The sequence below is a fragment of the Parasteatoda tepidariorum genome, chromosome 7, assembly GCF_043381705.1.
Source record: "Parasteatoda tepidariorum isolate YZ-2023 chromosome 7, CAS_Ptep_4.0, whole genome shotgun sequence".
Classification (NCBI taxonomy): domain Eukaryota; kingdom Metazoa; phylum Arthropoda; class Arachnida; order Araneae; family Theridiidae; genus Parasteatoda; species Parasteatoda tepidariorum.
In genome coordinates, this window is record NC_092210.1 from 10,011,354 (window position 1) to 10,024,307 (window position 12,954).

The window sequence follows — 12,954 nt, forward strand, 5'->3', positions numbered from 1 at the left end:
GCATGTCTTCGGATCCTCTTCAGGGATGTTTTCCAGACCGTCGCCAATAGCTCATTGTGCAGCTCTAGTGTGACGTAAATAAACTACAACTACAAAAAAATATCTTCAGTGGTATACGGATCATGGGTTTGAGTCCCTTTGACGTCAGGCTAACAGTGGGAGGTTTTCGTGGTTCCTCCTCCATGCAGCGCAAATGCGGGTTAGTTCCATCAAAAAGTCCTCGAAGGCACATTTCTATCCCAACACTTGATCCAGGAGATTTCTGGATTGGGTTCAAAATTACAAGGATACGGAGTTGAACATTATTAGTCTTAAACCCAAAATATTGGGTAGGCTGTTCAACAATGGTTATAAAATGAAATTAAAAGCAGTACAAGTACTACTTCATAATTGGATACACTTACGTGTTGGAGCCTTTCTGTTGTCAGTGGTTTAAACACGTATCTTTAAAATTTGATTGGGTTTATTTAAACTTCTCACATTTTTATTTAAATTGTTTGCCTAAGACAGTTTTAAGCAGTTTTGCTTTCAGCCGCTTATGGTGCTTTTCCATTTTGGCTTATTTTACTAAAATTCTGGTCTTCATTTTTGTTTAATTTAATATTTATACTTATATTAGTAAAAATTTTTCAGTAGTAGGCGGATCATTGGTTTAGAATCCCCTTGCCGTCCGGCTATAAGTGAAAAATGTTCGTGGTTTTCCTCACCATGTAACGCAAATGCTGTTAGTTCCCTCCCCCCGTAGGTTTAGTTCCATCAGAAAGCTCTCCACGAAGACTAGTCTGTCCCAATATTGATCCAGGAGTTCTTTTGTCTTCTGGGTTGAATTTAAACCTGCAATACTATGGAGTTAAACATTGATAGTCGTAAACTCAGAATTGGGTCGGTTGTTTAACGCCAGCAATAATATAATAAAATCTAGCAACTAAGTAAGCCAACAGATGGTGCTGTTGACTAGAAAAAACTATAAAGCACAGTTTTCCAAATTAACCAGCTTTTACAGCAACAGCATGGTACAGTCTGAAGACGAAATTGTCAGACAATTGTGCAAATATTTCAGTCGGATTATATTCTCGTATATAGCAGAAAACTTTCTTATAGTTTTCCTTTATTGTGCCATTTGTTGACAAATTTTATAACTATTTTTAAATCCTGAGTGAGGGAAAAAATTTGGGTTTTTGTCTGAGTAGAACGAAAAATCCATTTTATTTTTTAGCTGATTTTTAAAATTCCCCGAACTTCCGGAATGCTCGATAATAAATATAATTTTAGTGAGTTTATTCCCTACTTTTTTGCATTCTATCAAAAGAAATGTTAAGATAATTACGTAAGTTAAAACCATACATTAGAATTGCCATTCAATCGTATCGAGAATGTGATTTCGAATTTAATCTAGCTAGGTTAACAGTTTTTTAGATTTTAACCTCCTATCTTTAAACAAATCAGATATTATTCAAGTACTTGCTGCAATCGACAGGCGTATACATCCTATTTGGTATAGCTTTAACGTTATTTTTCCTTCTCTTGTTTTTCTACACTGTTTATAAGTTTGAACTATTACTATTGTCATACGCTTATTATGAAATGTATCGATTTATTATTCGATAAATCAGACTATTCAAGTTTACTATTTCTTACATTTTGTTCAAATTCTGTTGTTTGCATTGCGAGATATCTAGATCAAAGTTCAAAAGTAAAATTTTTTTTTTATTCTTCTACGGAAAGATAGGTTTAGCATCTTTTCTTTGTTTTTACTTTGTTCCTTTCAAAAAAAATGAATAAAATAAAATAAACAAATAAGCTGAATTCTATTACAAAATAATACATTTTTCTTTTTGCTCACGAGCTTTAAGTTTTTATTTAAACTATTGAGAGTATTTTGGTTTTAAATAAAAAAATGTAAACTTTTCATTTTTTTTGTACCTTTTTAACTTCATAATTTTATATAATTTTATAATTTTATATAATTTTATAATTTTACATAATTTTATAATTTTATAATTTTATAATTTTATAATTTTATAATTTTATAATTTTATATAATTTTATAATTTTATAAAATTTTATAATTTCATATATTTTTAAAATAAAATTAGAATTTAGGAGCTTTGGAAATTAAAATTAAAACCATGTCTTACGCATAAAAGACGCTACATTATTTATGTAAAAACAGAAGATTGCTAACGCTGGACCACTTTTTTTTCGAGTCAAATTTAGCAATTTTATAGTTTTGTACATGTTAATGTAATTATATTTATTTATTTTTTTATAACCGTCCTTGAACAGCAAACCCAATTTTTTGGGTTTACGACTACTAATTTTCAACTCCGTAGCCTTGTAATTTTGAACCCTATCCAGAAGACATGGGAACTCCTGGATTAAGTATTGAGAGAAATTTGCCTTCGTGGAGGACTTTTTGATGGAACTAACCCGCATATGCGTTACACGGAGAGGAAAACCGCGGAAACCTGCCACAGTTAGCCTGACGGCAAGGGGACAGTAACCTACTGAGGATATTTTACGCGATCGTTGTAGTCGGTTCAAGCCGGATGCGGAATTCGTATCGTCCAGCCATCGCTGGGAATCGAACCCGGTTCACCTCTTTGGAAGGCAAACGCTCTATCCCCTACGTCATCATGTTTCATGTTAAAGTAATTATTATCTTTCATACAATGCATATAGAAGTTATAATTATAAAATGTTGAATAGTGGTGGCTCAGAAGATAGACCGCTACTCCAAATGAAATGATCCAGGTTCGAATCTGGTCGATACGAATTCCGCACCTGGCCGCAGTGTTGACGTAAAATATATTCCGTGGTAGATAGATCAGGGGTTAGTATCCCCTTACCATCAGGTTAACCGTGGTAGATTTTCGGTGTTTTCCTCTCCATGTAACGCAAATGCGGGTTAGTCCCATCAAAAAATCCCTCACGAAGGCAAATAATTGATAATTGAGCCAGGAGTTCCCTTGTCTTCTGGATTGGGTTGAAATTTGCAAAGCTATGGAATTGAACATTGGTAGTCGTAAACACAAAATATTGGGTCGGCTGTTCAACGACAGTTAAAAAAGAAAAATAAAGTCAGTAAAAAACTGACAAAAGCAATTAACTTACATGCTCTTTATGAGTTTAACCCTCGTTTAAGTGGGCCATGAAATTGCTATCCTACGAGTGACCAACTTACATATATGTCAACTTACGAGTGACCGCTGTACAGGATGGTCTGTATTCACTGCCCTTAAGATAAATCTTTAGAATCCTTGTCTAAAATTGGAAAATACTAGTGAGCTCGGCCCCTGCTCGTTGATGCTCTCCCATCCCACGAAAATTGCTTTGCAATTCCTTTATGGTTTGCTTTTCAAACCATAAATTAATAAATTATGATAATTAAATTTTACTTATGTCATTATATCATGCTAGTAATAATTTACCATTTATCTAGAAACATTCTTGGCAAGGGTTCTAAACACAATTATTTTTATTTTTGTTCGAAATGCTGCTTATATATATGCTGCTAAAATTATTTTAAAATTTTTTTGCGCATGCACAGTACAAAAGAACTATTTTAAATGCTATGTCTTGCGCATTTTTTAATAATTGTTTTCAAATTTTAAAACAATTTTGTAATTAATTTTAAATTGTTCTAAAAAATTTGTTTAATTTTACTCAGTGTTTTTGAAGTTACAATAACAACTTAAGTAATTGATACAAGATAAAAGCTTATTGCTTGATTTTCTGGCATAGGATCTTCAAAAATACTTCTTTACTTTCGTAATTTATTGTCGGTCTCTCAAACCTCGGAAAGCTTTAAACTTTATTGTAAATTATGAAAAATAGCATGAACTAAATATTTCTAATACAAAATAGTTCTTTAGGTATTTATTGCGAAATTAAAAGAAGAAAATCACAAAACCTGAAAGCGCAAGTAGGATAGTGCAAATGTATAGTAAAAAGAAATTTATGTGGACAAAAATTTGAGGCAATATTTTTTATTTATTTATTTTTTGCACGTCAACGCAAACGCTAGAAAATAACAGTGACACATCAAGGTCATAAAAAATTAAACAATGTTTATACGTTTCTATAACCAAAGGGAGGTTAGAAATATAATTGCCAGTCCTTATACGAACAATCTGTTTCAATCTGTATCCTTGTAGCGGAGTTAGGAGCGGTTTTTTCTGCGTTAATGTATATTACCTTGAAAAATGTTTTCTTGCTGCAATGAGGTAAAAATTATTAACGTTATAGATTGTGTAATACTAATAAAATGTTATGTTTAAATGTATACAAATATCAATTTACATTTAACTTAACATTTTATTATTATTTGTGTGTGTTTTATTGCATTTAGGATATAACATTTTATCTTATTATTAACATTCCTTCTAAACAAGTATTAAAAAAATTAATCTTACAAACATAAACAATGAATAATATTCTTTTGAATAGACATGTTCTTTTAAATTCTTTAACATGTAAATGTGTCAAAACATATAAAAATATATAAATTAAAAACTAAAATTGTGATGTCAAATTATTCATCGTTACAAGGTGTCGCGAGCATAGTTTTTTTCTTCTGTGTTTTAAATTAAAAAATATCAAGTCAGAAATTTCAAACCTAAATTACATAAACTATAGTCTCTGGCCGCATTATTAGACGCACTATAATATTCTATGTAAAATCTTAATTATCAGGTGATACTAAACAGCTTTATTGTTTTTACGAGGCTAAAACCGGTTTGTACTTGTTTATGTTCGTGTATCAATTAGTTAACATTGTAATGCAATACGTTAAAAAAATAATATATTAATGCAAATAGGAAGCATATAAAAAATCTCCTGAATAAATCCCATTACATGTATGTTTAAATATAAAAGTATTGCATATAAACTCGTGCAAAACATGTCATTATTAAAACACTACAATGCGTCCATTAATTTGGTCTAATTATTCAAATTTATTAATATAATACCTGATATAATAAATTGTCCATATTTATCGACTACGGAGTTGAACTTTAATAGTCATGAACCCATAAAATTGGGTCGGCTGTTCAACAACGGTTATAAAATAAAATAAAACAGTGGGGAAAAAATTTAAATTTGGTTTCATTTTATCATGTATGTTAAAAACCTTCAAAAATGCGATAAATATCTCTTATTTCAATTAACAGTTCGTTTAAATATTCAATACACAAAATTTTTCATCGACGTGAAATGACAATCGTCACTTAACAAAACAGTGTGGTTATTACGAATGTATCAAAATATTATTATTCTATTCAATTTTCCACTTTTTTTAAAAAAAACAATCAAATCTGAATGAATTATGCTTCATATTGCAACTTTATAATGCAGAAAAATTGTACTTCCTTTTTGTCAAGATTTCCATATTTTTGGAAATATTGAGATAAAAAAATTAATGGAGAAAAAAAAAGCTTTTTTTCACAATTTTCAATTGCCAAACTATTGATCTAATACTTGAATCAACGATGCCAAGAAGAATTTTAACTTCATTTGATGTCCCCGTAGTGAACTGATCGTTAAGACACGGCGCCCAGCGGATCACCAGAGTCAAACATCACTGACTGCGGTCAGTGTGCGGGTGGGTGACCACTTGAATCAGTCTGCGAAAGGTCCGAGGGTGTGCTGTATGGGTCGTCGTTAAACTGTTCTACCGTAAAATGCTTCACTTCGAAAGCAGGTCGTCGGACTACCGAAGTGGGGGTGCCATCCCCTCTGCAGCAGATCAAAATTGTGATAGCAGGAGCATCCTCAAGGATGTTTCCCAGACTGTCGCTAATAGCCCATTATGCAGCTCTAGTGCGATGTAAATGAACAGCAGCAATTTAATTTGATTAAATCATACTGAAGAATTTCGATACTATTTTAAAGTTAGAATAATAGTTTGAATTTCATGAAAATAGCTTTTTTTTTTCTTTTTTTTTAAAAGATTTGCATCAAACATTTGAAGTAAAAGTTAATTTTGATTCGAGTAGAAGATACAGTAAACAAATTGAACAAAAAACTTGAAATTTTAAATGTTACCTGTCATTGTGTACAAATGTATCATCAAGAATATGTAGTAAAAAAAAGTATTCAAGATAGACTGAGCAAGCTTACCAGGAAAAACGAGTGATTTCTTCATTTTAGGTAGCAATTCTTACAATTTGCTCACTAGGAGATTGTTGATAACGAGGGGGATCACAACATTGTCTAAAAATAAAAATTTTCTAACAGTTTATCTATTGGAATTTAAAATAAAATTATTGCTTCCCGGTCCTCCTAAGACTTACAATCACAAACGACGACAACTCACGAAAAATATGTCCGCTTTCAATTATGATTAAGTGCGAAGAGTTTACTTTAACAGCTCTGTTTTACCCATGTCTGTTAAGGTAGGTAGGTAATTTATTTACGTCGCTTAATGGGCTATTGATGACTGTCTGGGAAGCATCCCTGAGGATGATTCGAAAACATGCCATCGCAATTTCGATCCTCTGCACAGAGGATGGCTCTCCTGATTTGGGTGCCTGTTAAGAGGCTTGTTTAAAATCGCTAGATTGATTGAATACTTTGTACTTTTTATTTACGTCAAACTACAGCTGAGCTACGGGCTATTTTCGCCGGTCTAGGAAACATCCCTGAGGAAGATCCGGAGACAACATACATACATCCTATCCCTTTTTGCAGGGAGGTAACATTCACAAACCATCCATCTATCCGCAGATCGTAATTTTGACCTGAACAAGAGCACGATCAATCTCCGATCAATTACCTCCAGAGATATTGATTAATGGGAACTTGGAGAACTTTGAGACCCCGACAGATTTAACGTGCACCAGTCGTAAATTTGTTACTTTGGCCATCGGGGATCGAACTCACAGCCTCTCGGACAAGGGCCCAACGCCCCCTACAAGACAGGCTATCCCAGCCCTCAACTTGATGAATAATTCGAAGTTTTCAATGAACAGCCGTGGTGGTTCAGGGTATAGATCGTTCGTTTTCCAATGAGGTGAACCGGGTTCGAATCCCAGCGATGACTGAGGGATACGAATTCCTCACCCGGCTTCCACTGACCACAGTGCTGACGTGAAATATCCTCAGTGGTAGATGGATAATGAGTTTGAGTACCCTTGCCGTCAGGCTAACCATGGGAGGTTTTCGAGGTTTTCCTCTCCATGTAATGCAAATGTGAGTTAGTTTCATCAAAAAGTCCTCCGATAAGGCAACATTTTCTCAATACTTGATCCAGGAGTTTGATTGTCTTCTGGATTGTGTTCAAAATTACAAGGCTGCGGAATTGAACATTAGTAGTCGCAAACCCCTGTTCAACGACAGTTTTAAAATAAAATAAAGTATTCGTTGAAGTTTTCGTCACTTAGGGATCATTCTCAATGCATTAAAGAAATCTGCTTCAGAATACGAATCTGGTTGGTCGGATTTTTCGCTGGTGATTATATTTCTCTAATCAGGTTCAACTCGTATGCAATTTTTTTTCTTCTGCATTCTGATTGTTGTTGTTGTTGTTAATTTACATGCCATCACAATTTTGATCCTCTGAGGAGGAGATGGCACCCCCGCTACGGTAGCCCGACGACCTGCGCGCGAAGTTGAGCACTTTGCGGTAGCACAGTTTAACGAGGACCAAAACCGCACACCCTTGGTCCCTACGCAGACTGATCGAAGTGGTCACCCATCCGCACACTGACCGTAGCCAGTGATACTTGACTTCGGTGATCTGCTGGGAACCGTGTCTTAACGATCAGTCCACTGCGGGACTTCTGCATTCTGAAAAAAATAGCTCTTTAAGGACAAAGCCCATTCATCAAGTGTTTTGAAGGTAGCAGGTTCAATACCTGTTGTAAACCTGGATGTTATTTTTGACGTTCCTCTGTAATTTGTAATATCTGTTTTTTTTTTCAATTCGGCAAGCCGTTCGAGCATGCAGGCCAGAAGGTGAAGAAATAAATACTCGTAATAGTGTTCTATTTATTTTCGATAAATTATAATACTACATAAATGATACGTTACCAACGTTACGATGTGTGTACAGGGTATTAAGTGTATCCCTTTTATTTGAAAAGACGTTCGACCTTTAATTATCTAGGTACAGAAGAAGAAGCCGCAGCAGATAGTTTTACGGATCAACACACACATATCGGCGTTTGTTACTGTATGTCTACGTGGTTCTCTGAGGATACTCTGTATTAAAGTAGCACGTTTAAAGTAACTCACAAATCTCAAAGTCTTTAACCACACATTATTTGATCAGCCACTGTAAGGACCGAGGATGAGCAGTATCGGTCCTCATTAAACTGTTCTGTAAAGTGCTCGACTTCGAGAGCAGGTCATCGGACTTCAAAGCAGGGAGCCATCCATCCCCTCTGCAGAGAATCAAAATTACAATGGCATGTCTTCGGATCATTCTCAGGGTTGATTCCTGGACCGTTGCCAATAGTCCTTTATGCAGCTTTAGTGCGACATGAATAATGTACCTATCTGCCATGCGTTAAAATCCTTTTTGCAATAGATCTTTATGTCAAAAAATGTTATTTTAATAACAGATACGATTCTGTAACAGATGTGAAATAACTGCTGTAGAAAATGATAGCCATCTACAATCATAAATTTCTTTACAGAAAACATTTTCTCAAAATGCTTCAAGTATCGAAGAGCTGGATAGTCCTACCACTGTTGACTGTAATTGCTGTTGCAACTTTCATTTGGAAGAAAAATAGACATACTTACGTAAGAGTTGGAAGAATAAAAAAAATATTGTTTTATCCTGTCAAATCTTTGAAAGGAATTGAACTCTCTGAAGCAGAATGCACTGAATCAGGATTTGTAGTTCATGGATTATATGAACGGTATATCTAATATTTTAATTTACTTTCTTAAACAACCTTTATTATTTTTACTTGTAAAAGATTTCATTTGGAATGTCTTGAATTTGTTCTTTTTCGTATCCCACAGTGGAATGATCGTTAAGATTCAGTTTCAAGTCGATCACCAAGGTCAAACTTCAATGGCTGCTGTCAGTGGGCGTGTGGGTGACGACTTTGATCAGCCTGCGTAGGGACGCTTATAAAACTCGCTTGCACAAAATAATTTTTTAGAACGTAAAAGTCAAGCATCAACTGGTTGCGATCAGTAAGCGGATTGTTGACTACTTTGATCAGCCTGCGTAGGGACTGAAAGTGCGTGATATCGGTCCTCGTTAATTTCTCCTACCGTAAAGTGCTCGACTTCGTGCGCAGGGTGTCGGGCTACCAAAATGGAGGAGCCATCCCCTCTGCAGAGGATCATAATTTGTGATGGTGCGTCTTCGGATCATCCTTAGGGAGACTTCCCTGACAGTGGCCAAAAGTCTTTTGTGCAGCTCTACAGCGATAAGTAGGTAGGTCCTTTTTTAAGTCGAGCACTTTACGGTAGAACAGTTTAACGAGAACGGATTCAGCGCACCCTCGGTCCCTACTCAGGCTAATGAAAGTGGTCACCCAGCCGTTTACTGACTACAGCCAGTGATGCTTGACTTCGGTGATCTGCTGGGAACCGTGTCTTTACGATCAGTCCAATGAGGGACCAGCTCTAGTGCGACGTAAAATAAATACTACGGCTGCTTTTGTTCCTTGCACTAATACTTTTTTCTGTTTCTGTCTTTCAGTGAACCGGTGGCTAAGGATCGTTCTTAAGAATCACGTAAAAATGAAAATCAGGTTTCAGATATTTTTTCAATTTTTATTTCATTTTATAACCGGTCGATGTTGAACAACAAACCACGTTTCAGCTTATGGCTATCAACATTCAACTCCGTGACCTTTAAGTTTCAAAACCAATCCAGATGAGAAGGGAGCTCCTGAATCAAGCATTGGGACAAATTAGACTTCTGGGGGGGGGGGCAAGTCCTGATGGAACTAACTCGCATTTGCATTACATGGAGAGGAAAACTAGAAAAATCTCAAACAGTTAGCCCGATGACAAGAGGATTCTAACCCATGATCCCCTGTCGTCCTACTGATGATATTTTACGTTAGTACTGTGATCGGAACGAGCTGGGTGGGGAATTCGTATAGTTCATTTATTGCTATGATTCGAATCTTGAGTCAACTTTTTGAGACTAATCCCTGAGCCACGAACAGTTCTTAACAATGTAATCGTTGTAATAGAACGTTATCGAGAATTGCAACAAGTAATAAAATTTTTTTACTTGTGTGTAAATTTTAATTAAGTTTATATTGACTTTCATTTTCTGTATCATTGCTTAAAGTTAATTAACAACGACTTATAAATTATTTGTACTTTATCTCGTTTAACGAATGGGCATTTAATTAGTTTAACTCCTTTTAGAAATTTAAATTTAATTATTTAGAAAACTGATTTTGAATGTAGAACAATATTTCCACTTAAATGCACCACTACAATGATATACCGGCAAGTGACATAGTGTGATTACATCGATTCTGATTGATTTTTGAAGCAGGGCATTTGTTTATCTTAGCAACTGTTCTTTCCATTCTATTTTGAGTAAGCCAAGCCCACCAAGTATGAATTTCTTCTGTAAGTGACACATTCCAAATTCTTTCTCAAAGATTTTAATTCTTTCATTATATATTTACACAGAGACTTAACACAAAGGCAGGCATGAAGCCATGTGGAACATAAACAAACTAATTATGAATCGAAGTTGCCAGGTACACAAAACAAAAGTGTATCACGGTTACAATAAAAATCATCAGCAAATAATAAATCTAAGTTAAGTAAAAGAAGTAGGCGAGAAAGAATTGTATTTCAACTAGTTCGATGTGAGTTACGGCTTTGCATTTAATTAACTTATAATTAATTAACATTCTAACTTATGTAGAGAAGCTTAGCTCAACTTACGTCATTTTGCTGATAAATATTAGCTAGCGCTGACGTCATGGGTCACATGTGTAGGTATGGAAGTCCTTCTTCTTCTTGAAGTACAAGCACCCAGTTGTCCGTTGTAACAACTTATTACTTTATAAGTTTTTTAAAAAATATTTTTGGAACTTGTTTTACTGTTGCATTTTAATTTTAGAAATTAGTATCAATAGAATGATTTAATATTCTTTTTGTTTTAAGTTATAAATTATTTGCTAAAAGTGCATTTATTGATTTTTTTTAATTAACTATAACTAAGTAATATGCATTGTATACAAAAAAAAAAACCATTTTCACCCATTAAAAGGTACATCTCGTTTGTTATAAGGGATTTTCAAAATTGTTTACTAATTTTAAATTATTTTTTTCATTTCAGTTCATTTATGTTGATGACTAAAGATTTAAAGCTTTTATCGCAGTGTGAAGCCCCAAAGCTATCTTTACTAACACCAAAATTCGTCGATTCTAAACTTGTAATTTGTGGCCCAAATTCAGATACACTGACTTTAAGCATAGATTCTGTTCCAAATAAAAATCACGAAATTATTGAATATTGGTAAGTACATTATAACATTATAACTTTTTTTTTTATTTTAACTGTATTTTAAATTTAGATTAAAGTGTCAGGAATATCTGCATTCATATTTACTGTACGAATTAAGCTAATTTTCGTAGCTAGCGAGCAGTTGCTATTAAATTTTTTTGCAATTAAATATTTAAATTCTCGTTTACGCGAATCATAATAAACTAAATTCAACTTCTGCAGGAGAAAAAGATCTTTGCTTTGTTATTACTTTTGTCCAGCCAGAGTTAATTTTGTAATTTCTTAATCTATCTTTTGAAATCCGAAGCTTTGAATAATTTCATGGAGAAATGAGTAGCTGAGGAAAAATGAACTCCTAAGAATTTTTTTTAAATTCAACTAATTAAATTTATTTAACTTTTTGTTATTTTAATTAAATATAAAAAGACAGAAAAAAACACAACTGTTAAAATTTATATAAATTTTGCTAGAATGTAATTGAATGCTTCAATAAACTATTTTGCAAGCCAAAATTTGTTATGATCATCCATATTATACTGCCTAACGACCTTATATGTAATAATACAAAAATGTAGAAAGGGACTAAAATGTATTAATTTATTTTTTTGTGTCTAACTTTGTAATTTTAGATGAGCAAATAGTATCTCACATGCTGTAGAAAATATTTTTGCAGTCAGCTGTGCCATCTGTAAATGAACTTTGTAGCACCGTTCATCCTTCGTAATTTTCGGGAAACTCAGTAAACATCACTAAATACAGTGCGCAAAAATACGCTAATAAATATATAATTGCTGAAAATATATCCGGTATGCGCATTTAGTTATACAATAGTGAAAAGCTGAAGATCGATTATAGTTTCGAGATTATTAGTACGAACTTACATTATGTACACTACCATAGCAATATCCACCATATACACTACCATTAGCATATCCACCATTTTTTTCCATTCATCGTCTGTGAGTTCATTTCACGTACACTAGGAAGTACTGCTTAGCTTTCACAAGAACTCCTCCAGACGTCATACTCACGTGTTCTCTGTTACTCTGGTTACGCAGGCCGCTCAATTTGAATAGGAGTTTGGAGATAACAGTTTTATGTTATTCTAGATTGGGAGGATTCGCGATCGCAACGAACTATAGGGGGCGTTCTTCTATGAGACTAATACCTGCGATTTCTATATGAACAGTCATTCAGTTACTCTAGAGACGTCGTTAATGTAGCACGCAGCATTGCAACGTTCCTTCTTTATTGTGGCTAATTGAATTTAAGAAAGAAAAATGCTTGATATTCTTTCTTATGCAAACGAAAACAAAATGGTATCTCTTTTTATTAGAGAAGGAATATCCAAAACACATCGGAAAAATATTTGTACATTAACAGAAAAAAATATGTATATTCTTATAAGAGTTAAAACCTAATGCCCGAGAAATAGTTTTACTAAATTTAATGATATAACATGAAAGGCCCATTTAAACTTTACATTCTATAGTTTTAAGAATCAT

General features: G+C 33.9%; 1 protein-coding gene across 3 annotated transcripts in view; it reads left to right on the forward strand.

Moving 5' to 3' along the window:
• Positions 1–1,352: 1,352 nt before the first annotated feature.
• LOC107455845 (mitochondrial amidoxime-reducing component 1-like) overlaps positions 1,353–12,954 on the forward strand; it is a 19,617-nt gene continuing 8,015 nt past the window's right edge. Inside the window, exons 1-3 of one of the 3 annotated variants that reach the window (XM_016073559.4) lie at positions 1,353–1,495; positions 8,643–8,870; positions 11,282–11,461. In XM_016073559.4, coding sequence (XP_015929045.1) covers positions 8,659–8,870; positions 11,282–11,461 — 392 coding nt within the window. In that variant the 5' untranslated portion in view covers positions 1,353–1,495; positions 8,643–8,658. Of the gene's footprint in view, positions 1,496–4,090; positions 4,227–8,642; positions 8,871–9,645; positions 9,720–11,281; positions 11,462–12,954 lie in introns of those variants that run through there. The other 2 variants (XM_016073558.3, XM_043050923.2) reach the window with 2 other exon arrangements.